Genomic DNA, 14411 nt, shown 5'->3' on the forward strand with positions numbered 1-14411 from the left:
CTCAGGGCTTGTTTTGTGTAACTCAGGTAACCAATGAAGAGATGTTCTCCGACTTCAAACAACCAGTATGTCATTTCTTCACCCCAAACATCAACGTGCTAGTTTTCTTCTAGTTCCCTGAAATGCATGCATTATTCCTCAAGTGCCAATTACAGGAGAAAAGGGTTGGGGAGCAAATTGAAACATTGATGAAGGGGCTTTAAATATATAAAATAACCAATAATGAGGGAGCAGATAATGAAAATATAACATGAAAATGAGCATGATAAGAGACCCCAAAAGTACAGGACCACAGTCAGAAATGCAGCAGACCTGAAGGAACAAATTAAATAAATGTCCACATTTCATCTTGGTTATACTTCCAGGGAGAGAGCTGCATTTGTTTTAAAAAGAAAACCACCAATAAAACAAGCTGAGAAACTTCCTTTTCATCTTTAAACAGATTTGACCCCAAATGCATATTTTCTTTGAGAATAATATCTTTTTTTCCTTCAGCTGAAAGTTTTACCTTTTGAATTGTATTCCACACACGTTCTTTATCGTTTCTTCTTCCTTCAAGGGTGTCCATGGCATCTGCCATTAGTGACTGCAGCTGTGGCACCAAGATAAAAATTATCAGTGTGGAATTCACCCAGAAATAACTTCTCTAAATACACAGATTAAAACCTAATTAAAAAATCATTTGTACGCTGATGATTTTATTACTCATCTTTCCGACAATGAACACTGCCACCTCATTGCTGCTTCAGTCATTACCAAGTATTATTGCAGATATAAAATATTGAAACAATGGAAAGATTCTTCTTGAAAATTTGTAGAAAACATATAGGTTTTAATGTAGTGGGTGTCGATGTTTTATGAAAACAGATTTGGGTTGTAAAGAATGAAGGCAGTAGTTAATTCTCTTGGGAAATGGCATGTAGTACATGAACGCATTTTAGTGTTTTCTCCTGAGGCTAATGTATCATAATCCTAGGCATCATGCAAAAACTCACCAGAGGACCATACTAGAATTGTGTTGTTTTATTACCTCTTAAAGGATCTAGCTCACTGAAGTTCTTTTACTATTCTTTTCTTTTCTAAAATTTCAAAATATCCGAGATTTCTCTTTAGGTTCCATTTCAGAGGTGAGTTTTAAAATTCCACCCTTTGCCCCAAACTGCCATATTCCAATTGAAAATAATTCTACACACACGCTGGGGCTTTCCAGGTGGCTCAGTGGTAAAGAATCTGCCTGCCAAGCAGGAGACACGGGTTCAGTCTCTGTGTCAGGAAGATCCCTTGGATAAGGAAATGGTGACCCTCTCTGGTATTCTTTCCTGGGAAATCTCATGGACAGAGAGGCCTGGCTGGCTATAGTTAATGGGGTTGCAAAGAGTTGGACATGACTGAGCAACTAAACGGCAACAGCTGCACACAGACGATTTATGTGCCTGCAAAGTAATGAGGCCACATCAAGCCATGTGACATTTGAAGCTGAAAAAAAAGTTCTCTAAAGAAGAGCAAATGCCAGTTCAGTTCACCATGGTGTCAAACATTATGATAATCTTAGATAATCTTTCTGTTCTTTAGATATTTTAGGTAGGTAGTTGAGTCACTCAGAACTCTTCTACTGAGTAGTCACTGTTTGTGTAGCGTCACAAAAGGGATTTCAAGGATATATTATCTAGATTAACCCATGCTTGGAACTTGGAAAGCAAAATCTATTAAGATGATGAAATCTTGAATGATACATGATTTTTAAAAATGTTTGGTTTGCACATATACATCCCTTTACATTTACTTTTTTTTCTAGTAGGTATATAAATTACGAAAATGTCCCATGAAATCTTATTTTTCAAGGTTTCAGGCAGTGGAGTATTGCATGGATACGTTAGTTAGAGATGTCAGTAATGCTAGTTTCATGCTCTTTTTGTATATTTAAAGATATAAGAATTTCCAGAAAAAAGAAAGCTGCAGATGTGTGGTTAAGAAGACCTAAGTGCAGAAAACTCCCCTGTATTTTTCATTTAAATCTTGAGTGTGCTTTTCAGGAAGACAGGATCAACATTGTGCCAGCTTCTTAAATTAACATTTTCTTTGCTTTCTCTTATCTCAGAGGAGCATTAATCATCTAAAATTGGCTATAATATGCACTTTGAAAGCTCCACAGTTGCTACACTCCTGAATGCCTTAGGAATGGTAGGATAAACACTTAGCCTTTTAGAAGGCATTCTGTGCATAAAATCATACAGGTTTAGAAAGTATTATTGCCAGTTTTGACTTAATAATTACCGACTAATAGACTTTTTTTTCCCTCATAGTTTTAATGTTTGGTATGCAGAATTTTATTATTTGGCTACTCCAACAGTTTTAAATGGTTACTTTGAATATCAATATTTATTTAATATGCTTTTGCAGATTCAGATGAACATTATAAATGTTGGCAGTTCATTTCTTGATTAATTTGTTACAACTTTCAAAGCTCAAAGAGGGAGGATTCCTTTAGTTATCTGAAAATTACAGGTGATAATTTTGGGTTGTTCTCATCCTTGTTATGTGAATTCGGTCAGGTCTGTAATTAGTTTTCACTACCTTCAATTAGAGCCTTAGAGTAAAGAGCCCTTCCCAACAACACGTCAGCTTTATATGGAATAAATTTTACCTTTCTTTGAATGGCCAGCACACTGATTAGTAATTGTTTTTCAAATGAGGTGCTATAGTTTCTAATATTATGGTTATAATATATATGTCTGCTTGAGATTTTTTTCTGTGAGGTATTTCTCCAACTATTTTAATTTTAAATTAAAAAAAATTTGTTTATTTTTAATTGAAGGATAATTACTTTATAGTACTACAGTGGTTTCTACCAAAAACCAGTAGAAACGTAGAAACAGCCATAGGCTTACCCTTGTCCCCTCCTACTTGAACATGCCTCCCTCCTCTCTCCCCATCCTGCTCATCTAAGTTGTTAACAAGCCCTGGTTTGAGTTCCCTGAGTTATGCAGCAAATTGCCATTAGCTATCTATTTTACATATGGTAATGTATGTTTCCATGTTACTCTCTCCCTCTCTCCATACCTCCCACCCACTCCTTCTTCCCTTCCCAGCTGTGCCCGTAAGTCTGTTCTCAATGTCTGTGTCTCCTTTGCTGCTCTGCAGATAGGTTTATCAGTGCCATCTTTCTAGCTTCCATATGTATATATGCATTGCTGCTGCTGCTGCTGCTAAGTTGCTTCAGTCGTGTCCGACTCTGTGTGACCCCATAGACGGCAGCCCACCAGGCTCCCCCGTCCCTGGGATTCTCCAGGCAAGAACACTGGAGTGGGTTGCCTTTTCCTTCTCCAATGTATGAAAGTGAAAAGTGAAAGTGAAGTTGCTCAGTCGTGTCCGACTCCTAGCGACCCCATGGACTACAGCCTACCAGGCTGCTCTGTCCATGGGATTTTCCAGGCAAAGAGTACTGGAGTGGGGTGCCATTGCATTAGTATATAATTGTTTTTCTCTTTCTGAATTACTTCACTCTGCATAATAGGCTCTAGGTCCATCCACCTCATTAGGACTGACTCAAATGTGTTTCTTTTTATGTAATATTCCATTTTATATATGTACCACAAATTCTTTATCCATTCCTCTGCTGATAGACGTTGAGATTGCTTCCATGTCCTAGCTTTTGGAAAATAGAGTGTCAGTGAACATTTGATTACATATGTCTTTTTCAATTTTGATTTCCTGAGGGTATATGCCTAGGAGTCAGATTGCTGGGACATATGGTGGTTTTATTCCTAGTTTTCTAAGGAATCTCCACACTGTTATCTGTAGAGGCTGTATCAATTTGCATTCCCACCAACAGTGCAAGAATGTTCCCTTTACTCCACACCCTTCCCTGCATTTATTGTTTGTAGATTTGTTAATGATGGCCTTTCTGACCAATGTGAGGTGACTCCTCATTGTAGTTTTGATTTGTATTTCTCTAATAATGGCTATGGTTTTTCCAGTGGTCATGTATGGATGTGAGAGTTGGACTGTGAAGAATGCTGAGCGCTGAAGAATTGATGCTTTTGAACTGTGGTGTTGGAGAAGACTCTTAAGAGTCCCTTGGACTACAAGGAGATCCAACCAGTCCATTCTAAAGGAGATCAGTACTTTGGCCACCTCATGCGAAGAGTTGACTCATTGGAAAAGACTCTGATGCTGGGAGGGATTGAGGGCAGGAGGAGAAGGGGACGACAGAGGATGAGATGGCTGGATGGTATCACCGATGTGAGTTTGAGTGAACTCTGGGAGTTGGTAATGGACAGGGAGGCCTGGCATGCTGCAATTCATGGGGTCGCAAAGAGTCGGACACGACTGAGCGACTGAACTGAACTGAACTGAATAATGAGCAATGTTGAACATCTTTTCATGTGTTTATTAGCCATCTGTATGTCTTCTTTGGAGAAATATCTGTTTAGATCTTTAGCTCATTTTTTGATTGGGTTGTTTGTTTTTCTGGTATTGAGTTGTATGAGCTGCTTGTATATATTTGAAGTTAATCCTTCATCAGTTGTTTCATTTGCTATTATTTTCTCCCATTCTGAGGGTTGTCTTTTCACCTTGTTTATAGTCTCCTTTGCTGCACAAAAGCTTTTAAGAGTAATTTGGTCCCACTTGTTTATTTTTGTTTTTATTTCCATTACTCTAGCAGGTGGATCATAGAGGATCTTGCTGTGACTTATGTCATAGAGTGTTCTGCCTATGTTTTTCTCTAGGAGCTTTATAGTTTCTGGTCTTATATTTACACCTTTAATCCATTTTGAGTTTATCTTTGTGTAGGGTGTTAGAAGTGTTCTAATTTCATTCTTTTACATGTAGCTGTCCAATTTTTCCAGCAGTACTTATTTAAGAGACCATCTTAGCCCCATTGTATATTCTTGCCTCCTTTGTCAAAAACAAGGCATGTATAGGTGCATGGCTTTATCTCTGAGCTTTCTATGTTGTTCCATTGGTCTATATATTTCTTTTTTGTGCTAGTACCATACTGTCTTGATGACTATAGCTTTGTAGTATAGTCTGAAGTTAGGAAGGTTGATTCCTCCAGCTCCATTCTTCTTTCTCAAGATTGCTTTGGCTATTTGGGGTATTTTGTATTTCTATATGAATTGTGAGATTCTTTTTGTGGTAGTTCTGTGAAAAATGCCATTGGTAATTTTATAGGGATTTCATTGAATCTGTAGATTACATTTGGTAGTATAGTCATTTTCACAATATTGATTCTTCCAACTCAGGAACATGGGATATCTCGCCATCTGTTTATGTTGTCTTTGATTTCTTTCATCAGTGTCTTACAATTTTCTGTATAAAACTCTTTTGTCTTCTGTATAAAACTCTAGGTAGTAGAGTAGTTAATCCTAGGTATTTCAACTAGTTTTTGACAGGCTTTGTGTTTTCTAAATTAACTGGTCAATTCAGTAAAAAAAAAACCCAAAACACCCCACCATTTGACTACATTTTCCCCTCAAATAAGACAACTCTCTTAATGTATGTGTGTGTGTGTGTGTGTGCGCGCGCGTGTTGTGTGTGGGTTGGTACTACAAACATATATGTGACACTCAAAGTGAATAAGAAAACTCTAAAGACAGTTTTGTAGAGTCAGTTTTCTATCCAGCAATTACTTTTTTTTCCTCTTTTCCATCAAAGAGAATCATATATTAACATGTCTTGGAATGAAAAACAATTTATTAAAATTTCACTTTACTTGAAACAAAAAAGCCTGACTCAGAATATGAATAATCACCCCTTTTCTATATTTTCATACATTACAAAAGTCTTGCTATAAAATAAAGGGAAGCTAGCTAGTCAGGGTGAGCAAATGAAACACACACACACCCCTTTCTGTAATTTCTAGTTTCTTCATTAGGATGCTTCATGAGAGTTGGAGAGTTTGCCCTTGGACTGCCATTTATTGTTACATTCTTTTTCAGACCATATCACTCTTCTGTCGGTTCAGGGCTTGTGAACAAAGAAAAACAGATGCTTACCAATTCCACCTCCTGGTGACTGATGTCCTGTAGATAGGGAATGGTTGCTAGCTCGGCCATTGCTTGATTGATCACCTGGGACTGTTCCTTTACTCTTTGCAGCCGGCTGAGAAGGCTGGCATATTGCAACTTCTCCATCACACCTGAGCATGCACGAAAACTCCCCTAGTCTCCCAGGAGAGAAGGAAATGGTTTAGGAAAAAAAACACAGAAATAACCTCTCCCTGAAGAATAACATCAGGGCTCATTGTAATATATTTAGTGCCTCTGAATTAATGGCATTTAGTGCAAATAAATATTTTCTTCTGTTATTTTAGAGGATTGTCTGTACCCTTCCTTCAAATAGACAAATGTATAGAAAAGAGAACACTTTGCAGGACTGTTGAGAAGGGTTTACAGATGGCCCTGCCTAAGGAAGCCAGGATGAGGGGGAAAAAGAGGGATTAAATTGAACTTGAACTCTACTCTCACAGTGGGGATCCCACAGAGCTGTGTCCATTTAAAAGGGGGTGACTTTGTCTATGTCACCAAGGTATAATAAGAATTAATAGTTGCCCACTATTTGGTTTATACAAAGGATGATATCTTATACAAGTTGAATCCTGAAAAATATTATGCAAGTGCAATTTGTCCTACCCTGGTGACTTACATTAAATCTCCAGCTCTGATTTTATCTTTAGTTCTTATTGGATGGCCATGGACTCTGGCTTCTCTCCTTGTGGTAGTGTAGTGTTTATTCTGACTCCTAGGACCATTCCAGCAATTGCAATCCATCTTGAAATAGACTATGGTGCACTTGTAAGGACCACCGACCCCCATGAATATACTGGTATTTGAGACTTTCTTAAAACTGGGAAAGCAGCCCACTGTTGGGGGCCGGCATGAGGCACTCCACCAAAGGTCATGAGTAAGGAGGCTTGACATATGCAAAGGCGGGATCAAGCCTCAGGAGTCCCCCTGGAAATCCTCGAGCATCTACCCCCATAACCAGAGCCTGCCTACTTGGCTACTTTGTGCTCTCACCTACACCTCTGACTTTACGGGGGCCTGTCCCCCACCACCTCTTTCGGAGAAGGAGTTAACTTAGAGCTCCAGTTACTAAAAACTCCTGGGCGTGACAAGAGTGTGTTTTAACCTATAAACTCCTCTGAAGGTTCTCTAGCCTGCCTGATAGGCTTGTCTGGCCACATGTGATTGGTCACAGCCTCCCAACCGTGAGAGGCACGAGATGCTTTAAACCTTCTAAAAACAGGTTCCTTAGAAAAGTTAGAAAACTATTAGTATAAGTATAATGGGCTGATTAGAAATTGTATTGGTGAAGGGTTTTTCATTTGTTGAGCCAATGTTTGTTGCTAAGTCTCCCCATCCCCTGCCCTTACACACATTAATGAATATATAGAAGAAATAAGTATTAACCTTTGATATTAATCACATTAGACCTTAGGCTAAGTAAGTTCTTTCCTTAACTAAAACCCACTACACCGTCACCCTATAGGAATGTAACTTTATTTGGGTGGCATCTATTTTAAGAATAATCACCCCTGGAGAAAAAAGTGTCCTGGTTGACTGATCGCTGTCACAAGGAGAGGGTCATAAATTGTCAGCAGGCCCCCTGGCCAGAAGATGATGTAACACCCCTAAGACCTCTGTATACATTTGTATGAAGCACCTGACTTTGATAAAAGTCATGACTGCTGACCCCGCATGACTTTTGCATAACATCTCAGTGTATAAAAGTAGACCATGAAAAATAAAGAATTGGGATTGGTTCCTCGAAAGACTGGTTTCCCCATGTCTCTCTCTCTCTCAAACTCTAGCTGAGTCTCCATCTGGAGCACGGAACCCGCCATGCTTACTAATTTTGCCTGGGCTTCTAAGATCCGACCAGGGAGGCCTCAGTGTCTCCTCTCCTTAGGGAGAATGGAAGGACGCCTGCGGCCGACGTGGTGCAAACTTCTTGTCTTGAAGTTTTATTGGTCTCCCGCGTAAACCAAGCTACTCAGCCTCTTTTCTCCACTGAATTTTCCTGCTGAGCTATCCTCATTCTATTACTCTTTACATCTCTAATTAATATCTAATTGAAGCTATTGTTTCCTGATCCTCGCCGACACCGTCCCTGCTTCGAATACCCTGGATCAGCCGGGGCTGGACCCCAGCAACCCACCTCTGTGTTTGCTACTGCCATCCATAAAAGAGGATGTTTTACCTTCTCTAAGAAGTTTATTCAAATTGTACTACTTTATAGAGACATAGTTTATCATAAACTTCTCACATTTTTTATTTAGAAAGAAGTACAGGCTTCTTCGGTGGCTCAGATGGTAAGGAATCTGCCTGCAATGCAGGAGACCTGGGTTCAATTCCTGGGTTAGGAAGATCCCCTGGAGAAGGGAATGGCAAGCCCCTCCAGTATTCTTCCCTGGAGAATCCATGGATAGAGGAGCCTGGCAGGCTACGGTCTGTGGGGTCTCAAAGTATCAGACACGATTGAGTGACTAACACTTTCACTTTCACGTCTGACATAAGAGGGTATATAAGGGTTAAAAAAAAGTCTTGGGTTCACAATCTTGTGATATGTGGCCCTGGAAATAGGAATTTTAGCAAAGTGCCCTCCTGAGTATTCAGATAACCTCAAACAGAAATTGGAGAACAAACTGTAAAGCTTAGTATCTGCACATGGACTATTTTAATCTGTGCATGCTCACAAAGCCAGATTCCCCCCCGCCCAGAAATTAGAGAAGGCAGACATGACTTTTTCTTCTTAAAATAGAATTTCCATTAAGGAGAAAAATTATTAGAAACCAGCATTACTAAAGAACATCAAAATTTTAACTTGAATTTGTAAGGCAGTGCTTTCTGAAATGTCATGCACATCTTGACTGACAGCAACCTCTCTGGTACTTTCTTAGAATCTTGGTAATACAGCAAAGTTGAGCACCATTGCCTTGTATTTGCTGTATTTCTCCCTTACAGCTATCTCAGCCATTTTACTAATGTCTGTCAATCCCCACTAATTTTCTATTTCTGATTAATCATTTATCTGAAAACCTATAAACCTATAGGAGAAATGATTGCAAATTGTGGATTTGAGATCCTTTCTTTGAATTGACGAAATAGCCAGCCTACCCACTGAGTTTAAACATGTAGCTAAACAATGGGATACTGTCAAACAGAGGAAAGCGAGTTGCAGGAGACACAGTTTTCTTTCTGAAGAAAAATTGCTTTCTTTGTCCTTCTTTAAAATAAACAATAAGGCTGGTTGTAGGAAAGTGGTGTAGTGACTCAACTCCAAAGAACAGAAACAACTACAGCCTGCTCAGGAACATAATCTATCAGTGTAATTTTCCAAAACATAAGGAAAATAAAAATAGTGGAAGGCAATGGTGCTTTGTTAGCTTGATTGTTGGATACATAACAAAACAGGAAGTGCTCCTTACCAACAGGATGCTACAGAAAGAATATAGTTGAGTGCTAATAGCCCTCCCCCCCTTCCCCTTTGCCCACCCCAGACCAATTGCAACTTTGGTTATTAGGAAACGATAGGTTAATATTTCACCTCTAACAAGTTTGGGACTTTTGAACGATAAAATGAAACAAAAATAAGAATGAATAGATGCCAGCAGGAATGCTTTAATGCTGTTGCTTTAAGAAAATAAAGGAAACAATGAAAAATGAAGGAATTAGCTCACAAGGGCTAAATCTAAAGGGAAGCAGCCCTCCCAGTGAGACTTTAGGAGTGATCAAAAGACTGCTTAGCTGCTGGCGAGGGTATAATAAAGTGGCCAAGACTGAAGCTAAAACTGCACCTAGCTACAATGAAGTTTAGGTAAACAGCAAGTTCAGATGAAGGCTTCCTCCAGATACTTGTCTAGATTTAATAGCAGGTATGGATAAATGTTTGGAAGATAAGTGGCACTGCTAATCTAATACTGCTGAAAAGCAGAGCCCAAGTATTGGGAATGTATTTCTATTTGACATAATACATAGAAACATTCATTGCAAAGAAAAGGGGGTAGGAAACACATATTATTGTTCATTTCGAATGTGCATGTGTAAACATCTTTTATGCTTCACTTGGAAGAAATTAAAAGTGAAATTAATGAGGTATTTAAAACCTGGTTAGTTAGGTCATTTTTTTGGCAAGTCAGCCTGTGAAAGAAGCTTCATGCATGGCGAGAGATTTTATTATTTTAACTCTTTAACATTTACCCCAGGAAGCACAGTACATAAGGTTTTAAACTGACAGCAGCCAATAAAGTTAATGAATGGAAAAGCATAGTAGCATTCAGTAGCTTGTGAGATAATTAGGACAAAGAACCAGAGAAGAAAAAATACTGGTAAAGCAGAGCAGTTGGTTGAATGGGATTGATGTTCAGTGGGATTCAAAGCCACCAGATAGGAAACTAGAAGAATCTTTTAGACAATAACTCTTAAAATGCCAGAATCATTCTTATTTGGCCATGCATGGCTGGATGGCATCACTGACTTGATGGACGTGAGTCTGAGTGAACTCCAGGAGTTGGTGATGGACAGGGAGGCCTGGCGTGCTGCGATTCATGGGGTCACAAAGAGTCGGACACGACTGAGAGACTGAACTGAACTATATACTTAGCAAAAGAATCTATAAAAGGAAGGAAACTGGTGTCAGAGTTTAAGAATTATTTTCTGAGACATAGAAACCTTATACCAGGAATGTCTTTGTCACCTTCACCAACTCTTTCTGCCACCTGTGGCAAGAGGTGAAAATTCATGTTCTCTGGGAAGTCCTACTGTGGGCATGATGGGAGATGACACCCATAATCCTGCCTTTTTAAGGAGATTTAAGTTCATCAGTGATCTAAGGAAAATCATTTAAAATCTGCAGGACACTTGCACAGTCTTCATTTTATAAGAATACATAATTTCAAAGTACATGGCTTTTATAAAGAAAAAGAAGGATCTCCAAAACAACCCTTTTGTCAAAGCAAATGAAAACCAATACAAATAATTAAAATTTTTAAATTTCTTAATACTTTACAAAGTGATTCAAGGTGGATTGTATACTTTTGGTCTCATAACAACTGTGTGAGGTGAGCCTGGCATATATCAGCTTATTTTATAAATGAGAAAAAAGCTCAGAGGTTAAGTGACATCCTAGGGGTTACACAGATGGTCTTAGACAAAAGTTTTTTTCTACAGGTGTCATGAGGTAGGGTCAGAACTAACAAGGACACTGAAGTGTCTAAACATTCAAACAGATGGCATTTGACATCTGACAAGAAAAAACACACCTCAGGGGATCCTAAAAACACTGCTGAGGGATTCCTGGGTCATAGTTAATTGTACCATGTAGGAATAATTTCTGTTCAGCGACTCATTACTTGTTTCCTTAACCTAGGTTACTTTTGCAGCTTGTTTGATTCAGTCCTGCTTTATGAAGCTGTGGTTGGACATATAATAAGAAACCTAGAGGCCAGTATTTGGATATACTTTTGGTCCCTGGGTACCTTTGGACTCATTCACTTCAATTTCATTCAAGCTCTTAGAGACAATTTTCCAACAACTATTATTTTCCATAGACGCAAAAGTAAGAAAGTTGATGAAATCTCTTGAAGTAGCAAAGTGTTATCAACTCATTCTGGGGCTTTCCTGGTGGCTCAGCGGTAAAGAATACACAAGTCAGTGCAGGATATTCAGGAGGTTTGATCCCTGGGTTAGAGAGATCCCCTGGAGAAGGAAATGGCAACCCATTCCAGTATTCTTGCTGGGAAATCCCATGGACAGAGGAGTCAAATTAGCTACAGTTCATGGGGTTGCAAAGAGTAGGACATGACTTAGCAACTAAATAACAACTGACTCATTCTAAATAAGATTGAGTTATTCATTAGATGTTAAAAATCTTATTCATTATGATTTTTAAATCCCTTTATAGACACATAAATATCCATGTGTGTACACATTTCTAAGTGGGCAAAATCCCCTTGTAACGTGAGAGGAAAATGAGTTAAAAGTGTTTAAGAAATGCCTGATGCCTAGATTGGCCTAACCTTTATTCACAACGCATTGGGAGATCTGAACTGGCAACAGATTCAATGTGGCAGGTTCCTGACAAGTAGCAAGTTATGGTGGGTATTTCCCCAAAGAACCATGGCACAGACAGATCACCTCCCCAATATGCAGCACACTGGTGCTGCAAGGTTAACCATGTGCAGATGAACTGAAATGATACTACGTGGTGATGGTTCTTGTCAGCAAGGCTTCCACAAGAATTCTTGTGGGCTTCCCTGGTGGTTCAGATGCTAAAAATCTGCCTACAAAGCAGGAGATCTGGGTTCAAGCCCTGGGTTGGGAAAACTGCCTGGAGAAAAGAATGGCTACCCACTCCAGTATTCTTGCCTGGAGAATGCTATGAACAGAGGAGCCTGGCAGAGTACAGTCCACGGGGTTGCAAAGAGTTGGACATGACTGAGTGACTAACACTTTCACTTTCTTTCCACTTCTTGCAAGGGTCTAATAATGACAATGATGATATGTGTTTGTGCATCTAATTAAGATGGGGTGGTGAGGCTGTGTGTATGTGTGTGTGTGGCTGAAGGAGGTTGCAGTAGAGGGTGAATTGGAGAACAGGACCCCAGATTTGCAGTAGAGTCAGTGAGATTACTATAAACTAAATGTTTGTGTCCACCAAAAATTTCTAGGTTGAAGCCCTAGAGGCCAATGTGGAGATGGGGCCTTTGGGAGGTAATTAGGGTTAGATGAGATGAGGGCTTCCCAGGTGGCCAATGGTAAAGAACTTGTCTGCCAATATGGGAGAGACAGGAGACACAGGAAGATCCCTTGGAGAAGGAAATGGCAACCCACTCCAGTATTCTTGCCTGGAAAATTCCATGGATAGATGAGCCTGGCAGACTACAGTCAATGAGGTTGCAAAGAGTTGGATACAACTGAGCAACTGAGCGTGCACACAAGATAATGAGAGTAGGCAGGGCCCTGATGATGGGATTAATGCTCTTTTAAGAAGGGACACCACAGAGCTTGCTCTGTGCCATGTTAGGATGCAGAGAAAGTAGCTAACTGCAAGCCAAGAAGAGGGTCTTTGTCAGAACCTGACCTGATCCCAGACTTCTAGCCTCTATAACTGTGAGAAAATAAACTTCTATTGTTTGAGTCATCTGATCTATGGTACTTTGTGTGACAGACCAAGATGACTAAGACAGAGATACATTTTTATTTATAGAAGTATAGGGGAGATAATTGAGTGGAACACAGTTGTGAGGAAGGGGAAGTTACGTGGTAGGAAAATCAGTGAAAGTGTGCTTTTGGATTTGTAACGCATAGAATTAATTACAGATCATGCAAATAGATGAGGGGTTTTATAGCTTTTCTAAAATGCTGAATAATGTTACTAGGTAGATAAACTGCTGAACAGATGTTAAGTAGCTGTTGGTGATGACCCCCTTGGTTCCCCTTGTAAGGTAAGAACATCAAATCAATGATGGAATACAAAAGCCACAAATGGTGAAATCTTTAAAATTTCCAGCTTTAAGATCTTTTGAAAAATATTTTAAGAAGGGAAATCTGCAACCTTTATAGCCTGTTAATGAGAAGTTCCCTTTATGTACTTTCAATAAAGGAGCTTAAATTTTGTAAATTAGCACAGATTAATTCAGGTCTTATTTTTGGGCTTTTTTTTTTAAGACTGAAAAATAGAAAGGGCATATTTTCCCTCGGTTGGAAAGAGGGATTAGATAATTTACCTTAAGGGTAAATAAAGATCAAGTTCCAATGTTTAGATTAGCATCCGATTTACTAGAGATCTCTTCAAGAAAATTACAGATACCAAGGGAACACTTCATGCAAAGATGGGCTCAATAAAGGACAGAAATGGTATGGACCTAATAGAAGCAGAAGATATTAAGAAGAGGTGGCAAGAATACACAGAACTGTTCAAAAAAGATCTTCACGACCCAGATGATCATGAAGATGTGATCACTCACACTCACCTAGAGCCGGACATCCTGGAATGTGGTCAGGTGGGCCTTAGGAAGCATCACTAAAAAGCTAGTTGAGGTGATGGAATTCCAGTTGAGCTATTGCAAATCCAAAAAGATAATGCTGTGAAAGTGCTGCACTCAATACGTCAGCAAATTTGGAAAACTCAGCAGTGGCCACAGGATTGGAAAAGGTCAGTTTTCATTCCAATCCCAAAGAAAGGTAATGCCAAAGAATGCTCAAACTATCACACAATTGTCATCTCACACACTAGTAAAGTAATGCTCAAAATTCTCCAAGCTAAGCTTTAACAATATGTGAACCATGAACTTCCAGATGTTCAAGCTTGTTTAGAAAAGGCAGAGGAACCAGAGATCAAATTGCCAACATCTGCTGGATCATTGAAAAAGCAAGAGAGTTCCAGAAAAACATCTATTTCTGCTT

General features: G+C 39.2%; 1 protein-coding gene across 1 annotated transcript in view; it reads right to left on the reverse strand.

Moving 5' to 3' along the window:
- Positions 1–14411, reverse strand: part of SPATA16 (spermatogenesis associated 16) — a 112714-nt gene that overhangs the window by 32806 nt on the left and 65497 nt on the right. The window contains exons 6-7 of the mRNA XM_010835281.1: positions 6000–6164; positions 509–592 (exon numbers count right to left, since the gene is read on the reverse strand). Of these exons, the coding sequence (XP_010833583.1) occupies positions 509–592; positions 6000–6164 (249 nt within the window). The remainder of the gene's footprint in view (positions 1–508; positions 593–5999; positions 6165–14411) is intronic.

This window comes from Bison bison, unplaced genomic scaffold, assembly GCF_000754665.1.
Source record: "Bison bison bison isolate TAMUID 2011002044 unplaced genomic scaffold, Bison_UMD1.0 scf7180017864040, whole genome shotgun sequence".
Classification (NCBI taxonomy): domain Eukaryota; kingdom Metazoa; phylum Chordata; class Mammalia; order Artiodactyla; family Bovidae; genus Bison; species Bison bison.